The sequence below is a fragment of the Syngnathus scovelli genome, chromosome 1 (assembly GCF_024217435.2).
Source record: "Syngnathus scovelli strain Florida chromosome 1, RoL_Ssco_1.2, whole genome shotgun sequence".
NCBI lineage: Eukaryota > Metazoa > Chordata > Actinopteri > Syngnathiformes > Syngnathidae > Syngnathus > Syngnathus scovelli.
Window position 1 is genome coordinate 7,734,163 of NC_090847.1, and position 11,974 is coordinate 7,746,136.

Genomic DNA, 11,974 nt, shown 5'->3' on the forward strand with positions numbered 1-11,974 from the left:
GATTAGGCGATATATTAAATGATAAATGGAATGATCTCATTTTGGCTTGGACACTCACAGGAAATCGACATTGCTTATTTGAGGAGTTTACAGGGAAATAGTTGTGAAATGATATTAAAATACTGTAGAAGCTACTATAAGACATAATAAATCAATCTTTACTGGAAACTGCTTCCACTCATATTTAAATAATGAGGCCAAGAACAAAAAAGACGACTAGGGTGTAAAGGAATTTATTTAAGAAGGGAGAGGAAGGTTTTCTTTTTTTTTTTTTAGCTTTTCTTCTCTCCTTTGTTTTTTCTTTTAGTTTTAGAGTAGGAAGCACAAGCGCGTTGTGTTGCTTTGTATTGTTGAAGGTGAGGAGTCAACCTGGTCCCAAGCTGTTAAAGTGCAATGGAACCTCCATTAATAAGAACAAAATAAAAGGTCACGCAACCAAGTATTTTTCTTTTTCCTGACAAAGATTAATGTGCACCATATTCTTCTCTTATTGTATGACACGGAGCTAATATTTATGGTCTAATAATGCAGGGTTTTTTTTTCCAATTCTATTGTCAAAGAAAGTTACGAGAATTGACCAATGAAGAATGATGAACTAATGAGTTGTTATTATCTTAATATATGCCTTGAAATGATGGCTGGACTTAAACAATTCATGTTTGTTGTTTAAATCATTCAATCTAGTAATTTTACATTTTGGAAAACTGTCAACAGTCAATCATTAATCAGTCAAACGTGTAGAAATGAGGAAAATATGAACTGCTACTGTGCAGAATATTTGGTAATATATGGTAAAAATGAGTGTGGGAGACGTATTGGATACAAAAAAGGAGGCAGGGATTGTCTACTGACAGCACGACGGGGTGGATGCAAGAAAAATGTAAGGAATGCTGAGAAAGCATAGTCTCCCGGGCTCACAAACAAGAGGGGGAAGGAAAGCAAGGCGGCACACAAACCTCCAAGTTTACTCTAAAATGTATAGAGGAGCACGGAATTATCAAAACAAGGGCCCATCACACTACAACACAAGCAAACTAAGCAAACAAGTTAACTGTGCAGTCACAAATTGCCATCTCACCTTTACTGCAACAACAACATTTCAACCCATTGATCTGTTAGGAGCTGACACTTTCAATCATTTTCAGCATTGGCCTTTGGTCCGGTCACTCTGCGTCTGCTTCATTGTTTTCTCTTTCTGAACTCCCTGTCTGGCTTCAAATACTCATCTCAGCAGCAACCAGCCAGCACAAATGTTGACACCACCCACTTGAATTCATCTAACTTGAATTCAGTGCCAGAAGACTTGGTAAAGCCGTTACCATCCTTCGTCCACGTCGATTGATTCACTGTCTACTTGAGGAAAGCAAACGGTGCCAGGGAGGAAATGAGAGAAACCATGTCACCACTTTATAACTCCTGAGCCAGAGGCCCTGAAAAACTACTGGCTAACAAAGATAACAACTACTGACTACTCACACTTTTTAGAACATCTGTAAGCCTGCAGGTAGATTGCTCGTGCCTTTCTGCACTGAAATTACTTTAAGCCTCCCTACATCTTTGTTTGAAATTATCTTTCTCATTGGTTTAGCAAGAAGCGAATCAATCTTGTCATGAGTCCGGGGAAAGATGGTGTTTCTGATAGTGATGCCAACCAGCAAGAGGAGCAGATTGGAAACGTGTCCTGACAAGACTGATGACGTTCCACCTCAATGGCATCCGACTTACAAAATAGTGTGACTCATGCAATAGAGCATTGTGTGTGTCCCTTCACAAGCACTCGGCTTTCTGGCAACCACTCAGAAATTGGGAGCGCAAGCAAGCCCTTGTGCACTTATAAGGCCTGGAAAGTGGCTGCTGTGCTCTTCGATAGTACAGTATTTGCAAGACGGTCACTCAAGAGGAGCTTGCAAACAAATGACAGCATGTTCTTGTGACTACTGAAAACTAACAATACTCGTCCTCCACTCAAAATAACATCTGCTGCACGCCAAATATTAACGCTTTATATAAGAATCAAGTAAATAGAAAAATGGGAAGTGCTTCTTTTGTCAACAAAGGAGCTGGCATACTGCCACAGTACTAGTGTTAACAAGAACAGTGTCAACAAACAGTTGAAATGATTGATTTGGGTCGGGTCGACACAGATAACGCTCTTGAGAGTACACGCTGATAAACGTGCAGCAGTTACGCCTCTACATACAGTGTAGTATATGGTAGATAGCGGTGAGCTAAGACATTAGCACGACTGTAAACGATAATCTGTTTTTTAGCACACGACAGGCCAGACATTACGAAGAATCTCATTGAAATAAGAATTTGAATACTTCCAAAAATTCTTACCCTTGACACAGTGAGGGGCATGCTGAAGTCTTTCCCACCCTGCAGCCTGAAGCCCCATGGCGCTGGGCCGCTGAGGGTTACAGAGTACACGTTCATAGCCTTTAGGAAAGACAAAGAAGCAAACATACATATTAAGGCCTCCGAGGTTTTGTGTTCTTTGGTGCTGTGCATTTTATTTCATAGCATGTTTGAACTAAAGATGGGCATTTCCTCGGTTGACTACGGGACCAAGTGAAAGTCGGATGGGTTATTTTTCTATATCATTTTAAAAAGAATAAAGCTCATAACTCCTGTTCCGTACCAGATGTGCATTGAGCAGATTAATATCACATGGAGAGGTTTCCATAGCATCGACTTTCCTTCAATCGACAACTAATCGATTACCCAAATAATTGACAAGTATTTTGATGATTAAATTGTCATTTAGAGCCACTATTTAACCTAAATTGTCTAAAACCTCTGCCTCTCAACGGTAATGATAATGATTTATCTAGTCCTTCAGGAAAACAGACTGACATCTTTTGTGTTTAATCAAAGTGAAATATTTATGTTCTTGACAGAAATGCTGATGATATTGTAGGATTTGGCAACATGACCTCAGTTGTTTACATAGCATACCATATACAATATTAGAATAGCCCCTGCGCAGACAGACCATTAGCTGGCTGTCCCTTTTGCCAGGACCTGAGGTGAACATTCTCATATTGAGCGTGATATTACAAATTGCCACCAAACACACCATTATCATAAATCTTCTGCATAAAAAGAACAGCGGTGACATTCAACAATAAGCTCCAATTTCAATATAACATGGAGTGGAGGGCAAACACATTTCATTGAAAGATAACCCGCGTAATAATCGTGAAACACTGGCCCGCTTGCAAAGTGAAAACTCCTTTTGACATTTAGAAATGGTTCACATAATCTGCCTTGCCGTTATTAGATAAGAACAGCTGTGTCAAAACTAGTCCCGGACATTGGATGACATGCTACTAAATAACTAACGCAATTTGGAGAGCGCAACTTGAGACGCAGGACTACGTCACTTGCCGCCGGCTTACAGCTGCGCGACTAACCTCACCTCTGTACCTGCTCTTTGTCGCATTAAGTCACCCGAATGGCACTACTGGACCTACCTTTTCCTCACGGGCCGGCCCGTAGCCCAAAACTGGGAGAAAGCTATAGAGAATCGCAAAACCTCGAGCAAGCAAGCAGAGTTTCACTCTTGCTGGCAAAGCCTACCCCCTAAACTTTGTAGCTGCAACTCACTCGGCAGAGGCTATATAAGGAATGTAAAACTACACCAAACTATTTCAGCCCAACACCCACTTGAGTCACAGGGAGGGAAAAGCAAGAGGAGGGTGGTGGGGGGGGTTTACAATGAACTGCCACGAAATTCTAACAAATGACTGCTAGGTTTAACAAAGTGGATTTTTTTTTTTTTAAAAAGGTCTGTGTGCTGTGGAGATGCCAAAGAGCCACAAGTGAAGAGAGGGCAAGGGAATATAACATTCCTTCTGGACGACGACATAAGGCACACTGCAACCAAACCGGCAATTATGACATGACATCGAGCCTTTAAAGCAACAGATGGACTCACTTGGAGAGGAATCATAAACTAAATCTAAAGGGGAATTGTGAATATATATGAGAAGTATTTTTGCTTAGAGCTGCAGTTACCAACCACAAAAATTAGGTTCACTACGAGAGGCGTTATTTGGCTTTATTGGTGGCTAATTCCAATACTGTAATTCCTCAAATAGTGGCCTAGGTTCTAATAAGCTGCACTATCGATGTGGATAAATAAACCTACTCCTTGTTTCCCTTGGAGAAAAAAAAACAACATCCTCCAGGTGCATGCATTTATTTATTTATTATGTATGTCTCATGCAACACACGCATACTGCTAGCAAAACAGACTTTGTTTTCAGCGCATAACATTTGGAAGCAAAATATGCTAGTGATTTATCCATTTTCTATATACTAGCTTCCATGTTTACCTTTATAATTTTAGATTTTTCGAAATCTAATCATACCAAAGACCAAAAATAAAGCTACGATGTATCAGGAGTTATAGAGTTAGTTTGGTATTTCTGATACCAAACAACAAAAGAAAAAAAACATCCGCATCAACTGTATGAATGACTTCCAACCCTAGTATTTTATTTTTAACAAAGAGAATACTTGCTGTAACAAATCACGAGTCACTATATAAACTTTGAGTTTAGAGCTGTTGTCATTGAAATTTTCCAAACATGCAATCCAATTTTCGCATCAGCCTTTACTTTGAGACGGGCTGTTGCCAGTTGGCCCAAGTCATGTCTTCTGTGGAATTAACGTTTGTAATTTAATGGAAGTTTTATTCCTCCATTCAAACGGAGACAAGTAAGATAAATTTCAGGTTTTACTATAATACTGATGTATCGATAACCTTGTCTGTTTTTGGTCTTTTTTTTAATCCATGAATGTTTATTTTGATCAAATGTTGTTTATGTAAATCGAAGTATCGCCACATGAAATTATGTTGATTATATGTTGATTATGCAAACGAAGGTATCGCCGCCTCAAGTGATGAGAGACTCAAGAATTTTTAAGCTCCCGAAGAAGACAGCAATTGGGGTCGGGAAAAAAAAGTTAAACAATAAACCTCGTTAGCTGACTAAAAGAAATGAAATAAATATCATTATACCTTTTTCTTGTATTGTTATAATTTTAATCTCAAAATACAATACAGTCAAACCTCGTTTTTCGAACGTCCCGGTTCTCGAACAAATCGGAATTCTAACAAAAATTTCGAGAGATTTTTTTTGCTTTGGTTGTCGAACAAAGACAGCAAGTGAGAGCAGTAAAGCCAGCCTAAAACACAAAGACGCTCTTAAAGCAATGCGACAGTGAGCGCCCGGCGCGCTGCGGTTGCGTTATCGGAGTAAATTAAGCTCCCTGCGCACTGAGGTCCACTTAAATTTTGGAAAGTACATCAGTACTTCAAAAATATTCGTTCGGAGGTGCGCTGCAGTTGCGCGATCGGACAAAAAATGCGAAAATGAAGAAATGTTTTAAAAAGCGGTTTTTTTTGTTGTCTTGGAACGGATTAAAAAAAATCCTTTATTTGTAATGGGGAAAATAGATTCGGAATTCGACCGATTCACTTCTCGAACCGCCTTCTGGAACGAATTGTGGTCGAAAACCGAGGTTTGACTGTATATCTAACGTGTCAACATTTTTTTTGCTAGAAATGCAAATACATTTTTCAGGATTGTCCTTTGCGTTGCTTTGGCCCTTGATTTTTCTCTAGCATAACAGGTTTTCATAATAATGTAAGAACAATCATGTAATATGCAATATAGTATGATATAGTATTTATGAAATAAGGATTAGGTTCAGAATCAGGTGGATATTTCTTTTTAACTCAGCTCTAACTTATAAGGCATGTTAAAATCCTTTTAATGCAAAAAAAAACAGAAATACCTTAAACCTTATGTGTCAAAAAAAGTCGATTTTTTTTTAATCGACGTCAAAAAGCTCAAAATAAATTTAGAGACACACAAAGCCATCTCTGATTCAAAAATGCTAATAACCAGTGTCTGTTTCTCAATAACATACAGGTTAATTAACGCAAAATTCAAATTTAAACTTATTACATCTCAAGTATACTTTTCTCGTCAAAATACACAACATTATCAACAAAGTTTTCTGTTTTAGTGTTTGTAATCCATGTTAATAAGCGTTTACTCACCGCAACTACACAAACTTTGACTTTTACTGGGAGGGCAATTACGACATCTTAAGCTTAAGCACCACTGGAGTTCACTTTCCAAGTGAATGATCGCCAAATTGTGAAGAGAATAATATTTTGATCAAGTAAAATACTTCTCCAACACACACGCTTGTGACAAAGTTGTCACTGACTAAGGTGGTATTTCGTAAGGTAAGTGGCTGCACAAAAAGTTGTCGAGCAAGACAACCGAGACCAAAACTACATGCAGAGAACAGACGGTTCAAAGTCCTACGACAGAAAAGAAAAATAATTCCTAGTTTGTCTTGACTCCCTTACCTCGAATTCCTCTGTGTTTACCAGCAGGAGACGACAAGATAGCGCCCGTGAAAACCTACCCGACAGCGTCAGACTTCCTCTCGGCGGATGCGAGGAAGCCGCCTTGGAAGTCTCATTGGCTGCCGTCTTTACAGTACGCCAAGACGTCAGAGGTCACATGGCCCGCTGCCGAGACTTGCGCTCCGGGTGGGACCAACGGAACGGACGTCTGTGGGTGGATGGGACACCAGGAAGAGACAAAATCAACTTGTTGTGGTCCTTTCACATCACGAAGTAGATCAAATTTATAGTAAAGTTTGTTATAAAAATACAAACCGATATGTCATTTTTATTAATATTGTCATTAAAACTTCAACCAGATGCGAAAACACACAATCGAAAATAACGACTTAATACAAAACATCAATGTGTGATCTATTTTTTTTCTTGTTTTTCAAGAGTATTGGGTGTCCAGAAAAGTGCAATATGTAGTAGTAGTAGTAGCAGCAGTAGCAGCAGTATACAGGGGTAGTAGTAGTAGTAGTATTAGTAGTAGTAGTAGTAGTAGTAGTAGTAGTAGCAGATGCAGCTGCCGCCGCAGTAGTAGTAGTAGTAGTAGTAGTAACAGCAGCAGTAGTAGCAGTAGTAGTAATAATAGTAATAGTAGAAGTAGTAGTAGTAGCAGCAGCAGCAGCAGTAGTAGCAGTAGTAGTAATAGCCGTCGTAGTAGTAGTAGTACTGGTAGTAGTAGTAGTCGACGTCGTAGCATAGAGGAGGAAAGTTTGCACTGAAGCAGCCTTCGCCCAGGGCCTGTCTCCATTCAAACGAAGACCAGATTTGAAGGCTCCCGGACTGCATTTATTTAAACATAGGCGTGCGGATGGAGTATACCTGAAATGACGGCATGTGGCCTTCAAATCCGGCCTTTGAAGGATACAGCATATTCATTCCATCAGTGGGGTGATACTGAGTTATATCACGGCAACCACTACAGTTAAAACACAGAAAACAATACTTGCGTGTGTGTGTGTGCATGCGTGTGTCATTTTTCTTAAGGTCATCGAAGCGATCAACATAAACACTTGCAAAAATGTCTAATGATCAAGTGTTGCACACCGATTATCATCTGTTCTATCAATACTGTTAATTACTTATGAAAAATCATTAACATGATCAGTGTCTTCGGGTGAGTGAAATATCATTACGTTTGTAATAACATAAAGGTGATTTGTGTATCAAACTGAGGTTTGGGATTTATGAGTACTATCAAGTAACTTTCCGTTCCAAAAAGGTTGACGACAAATTAAAGCACAAAATTTGGCTGCAATACAAATGGTGGCCAGCAGATGGAACTACATATCAGGATATGGTAGCCTATGTGACTGAACGTTTCCATCGTCGATTATTGAATCAAGTGGCGAAAACATGAATCATCATCAGTGAGGGCATAAAGTTGCTGGTTGCTTTATCGAATGTCGATTTGACTTTCAGCGCTGTCGCTGCTATTACAGGTTAAACATCCATCAGTCGCTCGGTTGCTGGGCCGCTAGTGATTAAACAAAGGTTTGTTTGCCTTGATAACACACATTAAGCTTAGTTAAACTTCAAGGCAACACTTTAGTTAAAGATGGCTGACAACGGAGTGCATCTGACAGAAGAGGACCCGGCCGCCGCCTTTTTAGCGCAGCAGGAGAGTGAGATTGCGGGTATAGAGAACGACGACGAAGGTTTTGGGGTGCTGGACGAGGTGGAAAGCCAAGAAGAGCCCCCGGTGCCACCGACGAGCAACTACGGCAAGTTTCCAAAAGCTCAGCTAACAGCTAGGAGCTAACGAAAGCTAACATAGCCTGAGCGAACATGAAAGCTCTACTTTGATAGATCATTAAACTGCTCGCCGAAATGGCGAGCAATCGTAGCAGTCATGTTTACTACTATGACGTTAACAAGCTACGGTGATAATCTAGACATTTATAATACTTTAGCCGGTTAGCCTAAAAGCATCAATGCTAGTGTAATAGCTCCATTTAAAAAGCGATACCGTCTACTCAAGTCGTGTAAGCGTCATATCGTTCACCCCCGCTTTTTTTTTTTTTTTTTTTTATCGTACACAATCTAAAGAACGTTGTCTTTACGTCAACTCAACCCGGAAGTCTTCAACAGACCAAACAAGTGCTGCAGCATTTTTTTGCATGACTTGTCACTATAACAAGAGACTGGGCCAGTGCAGCAATTAAGTAACACCGAACACTATTAAAAAATTGTCATTTTAATGTTTTGATTTTGTTTTGTCATGATGTTAGACCCTTTTGGAGAGGAACCCGCCACAGTGAACGGGGATCTGTTTCAGGTGAGTTAAGCAAGAAGAAAAGCGGCGTACGTGTTTACGAGTCGAGGTAAAGGGACTGTCTTTAATCTAAAAAGCTTCTAAAGTTGAATTTAGTTGGGGTGGAGTTGCCCTCGAATGACATCAATTACTTCTAATTATTCAGTCACCATGTAGCGTAGTTGTTTCACCAGCTATCGGTGACCTATACTGTCAAATAAACACTGTCTTTTGGGGTGTTATAGTGGTGGATGAATTTGGTTATCCTTGAATTCAAATTCAATAAGATTTTTCACACTCTTGGAATTGTTGTCTTGGAAATTTTCTCGAATGAGCCCCAATCCTACGCAGGGTTCCAATACAGGTGATTTTTTTATTTATTTTTAAAACTAGAGCAAATTGTTTTCATGTGATCGCTCTCATAACCGACACATTTCCTGTCGTTTAGAAGGAGTCGAACGGTCCCACGGACAACTATGCAGCCATCGCACAGGTGGATATTCAGAGGCAAGAACCAGAAAGTCTACGCAAGTGGCGGGAGGAACAGAAAGCACGCCTCGAAGCTTTAGGTGAGTCTGCCACTCACTGATCACATTATGCTTCATACTTGAGTCAGTATGTAGCAAATTGGGGTTTCTTTGGTTGTGGTGCACACGCCTGAAAGACTCAGCATCCAAGGAGGCAGAAGCAGAGTGGAGAGAGAAGGCCAAGAAAGAGCTGGAAGACTGGCACGTGCACCAAAGCGAGCAGATGGAGAAGAACAAGGCCAACAACAGGTTAGTAGTATCTGGCATGTCCGTCCACCTGTTGGCATGCCAACGACACCGGATGTAGGCATCAATAATAAAATGTCTTTTGCATAATTAACTTAAAATATGTCACCTCACTCTGTGGCGAAGACACTCTCACAGCAACTATTAGCGCTGCTCAGTTATAATAATGAAAAGAGAATTAACTAAGCATAAAATGTAAAGGAGCTTTCATGGAAATTTACCAGAACACGCGAGCACTGACTCTCCAGTCGTGAGGTTGCTTTGCACTTTAAACAATTGGCTGTTGTGATCACTATGACATGGCAAGTTCTTCCCACGCTGCTAGTCTAAAGAAGCTTCTCCGTCCAGCCTCTCCGCTTCCATTCATGAAAGAAAACCACACAAAAAATACTACTGGTGTTTTGTTTTTAAATTGTAATATGGAAAATACAGCCATAACTCCAGCAAAGGTTTGGCAGGTCCCACAATGAAGAACAATAAAATCCAATTCAAATTGACATTGCAATGTTATTGAATGCAATTTTCAAATTGCAAAGGCTGCAACTTGGAAGGGAAAAAAAAGTTTATTTCGGTCAGTAGGCTTATTTTCTTCTACTTATATATATTTATATTGTCTAGATAGGTTTAGTACTTAAGAAGTGCAGTCCACATGTTTGCATATTATTGTTTCTTGAAACATGAAAAGTCGATGTGATGTACCCACATATTTGTTTGCAAAATCATTCACCCCATTTTAAAATATACACTGCAGTATGAGTTAGACACACACTGCAGTCATTCTGGAAAAAGGTTAGTGACATAATTGCTTGTTTTTGTTATTATAGTATATACATATTATCAATTTTGACCCCCACCACCACCCACTTGTGACGCTAACAGGTCTTTCTTTCACACGTTCCTACAGACTTTGCCCAAGTCTGACAAAGTATTGCTTGTGTTTTCCCCACTTGTGTCTGTTCACTACTTCATTGTCATTTGCTTGACCGTCCCTCTTTTAGTAGTAGTTGAGTTTTAACATGTTATCTGTTGTGTGACTGACACTCTTCTCTCTGTCTCCTTCTCTTTCCTGCTTACTTGGCCTTGCCTGTCTACTAAGGATTGCCGACAAGGCTTTCTACAAACAGCCCGACTCTGATCTAAAAGGCTTTGTGTAGGTTTAGAATTCTTATGCCTTTCAATGTTGGATGCCTCCTCCACCTCCGGCACCTCTTTAGTCCCTCTCACACAGAGCACCCCCCCCCCCCTCCAAAAACACACACACCCTGCCCCCCAATTTTAGAAATGTAGCAGTCATCTATAACACATATGTCGAGCTAATGACCGCTGTTTCTGAAAAAAATCTAAATCTTCAGTTGCGAGGTTTGGGTTTTACATGTTCGTCCTGCAAGTGTGGCATGACGTGAGCTGCATGTTAAAAGTTACGCGTTAACACGGAGCCTCCCGCCCACAGAGCATCGGAGGAGGCTTTCCTGGCCGAGAGCGAGGGCGATGGCCCCGCATCAGCATGGGAGCGCGTGGCCCACCTGTGCGACTTCAACCCCAAGACCAACAAGCAGGCAAAGGACGTGTCTCGGATGCGCTCAGTACTCATCTCGCTCAAACAGAGCCCTCTTGTCCGCTAGGAAGCTCTATCGCTCGCACGACTTTTGTCTTTTCACTTGTCACACCACAAAATGTTTGTAAACCTGTTTTTGCAGAAAACTCCCACGACACAGGATAGAACCTTACCACCTTTCTTGATGCCTACATGTTTGAACTCTCACACTTGTGGGAACATGAACCGTTCAATTGTTAATTTGTTTTATCAGGACATTGTTACAGTAGGTTAGCCATTTGTTACCCTTTTTAAGTTATGATGATTTTGGACAGTTTTAATGCATGCCTCTGCCAACATTTTGAGTGTGCGCATATATATATATATATATATATATACACACACACACACACACACACACACACACACACACACACACACACACACACACACACACACACACACATATGCACACAGCAGGTGAAGAAGATCTGGAGGGGCATTCACAGTCCACTACTGACTTGTTGAGGCCATATATGCACACATGTAGATTGTAACCACATATGCCTCTGAGTAATGTAGAATCACCAACTTTAGAATGATTGTTTTAAGCCAATACGGTTTAGATGTCATCTTTTACACTGAAAAGCATTTCAAAGCAGCAGCAAAAATAATCCCCAACCAAGAAACGTTACTGCATCCAAATTGAGAATTTGAAGGATTGAGTTGCTTTCTCATTTCACCCACATTTTATATGCTGCAATCGACTGTCACTTAAAAATTATTTCACATGTTGCCTATTTGGATATGATGAAACCCAAGGAAAGCGAATGTTTAGAATTGGTCAATAAAAAAAATGAATTACTTGTAGTTGCATCTTTCCATTTTGTCACAGCTTTGTCGCCTGTAGAGTAAGTGACCTTCCTTCTGTATGGCCGTATAGAAATACATTTAAAATTAATCTTACATGA

At 40.2% G+C, this 11,974-nt stretch overlaps 2 protein-coding genes across 6 annotated transcripts in view; one reads left to right on the forward strand and one right to left on the reverse strand.

Annotated features, from left to right (window-relative positions):
* Nucleotides 1-6,563, reverse strand: part of pdlim7 (PDZ and LIM domain 7) — a 36,763-nt gene extending 30,200 nt beyond the window's left edge. Inside the window, exons 1-2 of one of the 2 annotated variants that reach the window (XM_049733242.1) lie at nt 6,395-6,563; nt 2,341-2,439 (exon numbers count right to left, since the gene is read on the reverse strand). In XM_049733242.1, the coding sequence (XP_049589199.1) occupies nt 2,341-2,436 (96 nt within the window). In that variant the 5' untranslated portion in view covers nt 2,437-2,439; nt 6,395-6,563. Of the gene's footprint in view, nt 1-2,340; nt 2,440-3,476; nt 3,644-6,394 lie in introns of those variants that run through there. The other variant, XM_049733234.1, reaches the window with a different exon arrangement.
* A 1,196-nt stretch (nt 6,564-7,759) lies between these two features.
* cltb (clathrin, light chain B) lies at nt 7,760-11,873 on the forward strand. 4 transcript variants are annotated; one of them, XM_049733453.1, is made up of 6 exons: nt 7,760-8,166; nt 8,674-8,720; nt 9,148-9,265; nt 9,361-9,472; nt 10,566-10,619; nt 10,920-11,873. In XM_049733453.1, the coding sequence occupies exons 1-6, from the start codon at nt 8,001-8,003 to the stop codon at nt 11,089-11,091; spliced, it is 669 nt and encodes a 222-aa protein (XP_049589410.1). In that variant the 5' UTR covers nt 7,760-8,000; the 3' UTR covers nt 11,092-11,873. The 4 variants fall into 4 exon arrangements, with proteins under 4 accessions (XP_049589410.1, XP_049589401.1, XP_049589428.1 ...); XM_049733444.2 differs by having other exon boundaries at nt 7,762-8,166; nt 9,145-9,265; XM_049733471.2 differs by lacking the exon at nt 10,566-10,619 and having other exon boundaries at nt 7,765-8,166.
* Nucleotides 11,874-11,974: the final 101 nt, after the last annotated feature.

Coding starts and splice junctions, on each gene's coding strand:
- cltb (XM_049733444.2), top strand. CDS start 8,001: ATGGCTGACAACGGAGTGCATCTGACAGAAGAGGACCCGGCCGCCGCC. Junction 9,473..10,565: donor AAGAACAAGGCCAACAACAG/GTTAGTAGTATC, acceptor CTGTCTACTAAG/GATTGCCGACAAGGCTTTCT. Junction 10,620..10,919: donor TCTGATCTAAAAGGCTTTGT/GTAGGTTTAGAA, acceptor TCCCGCCCACAG/AGCATCGGAGGAGGCTTTCC.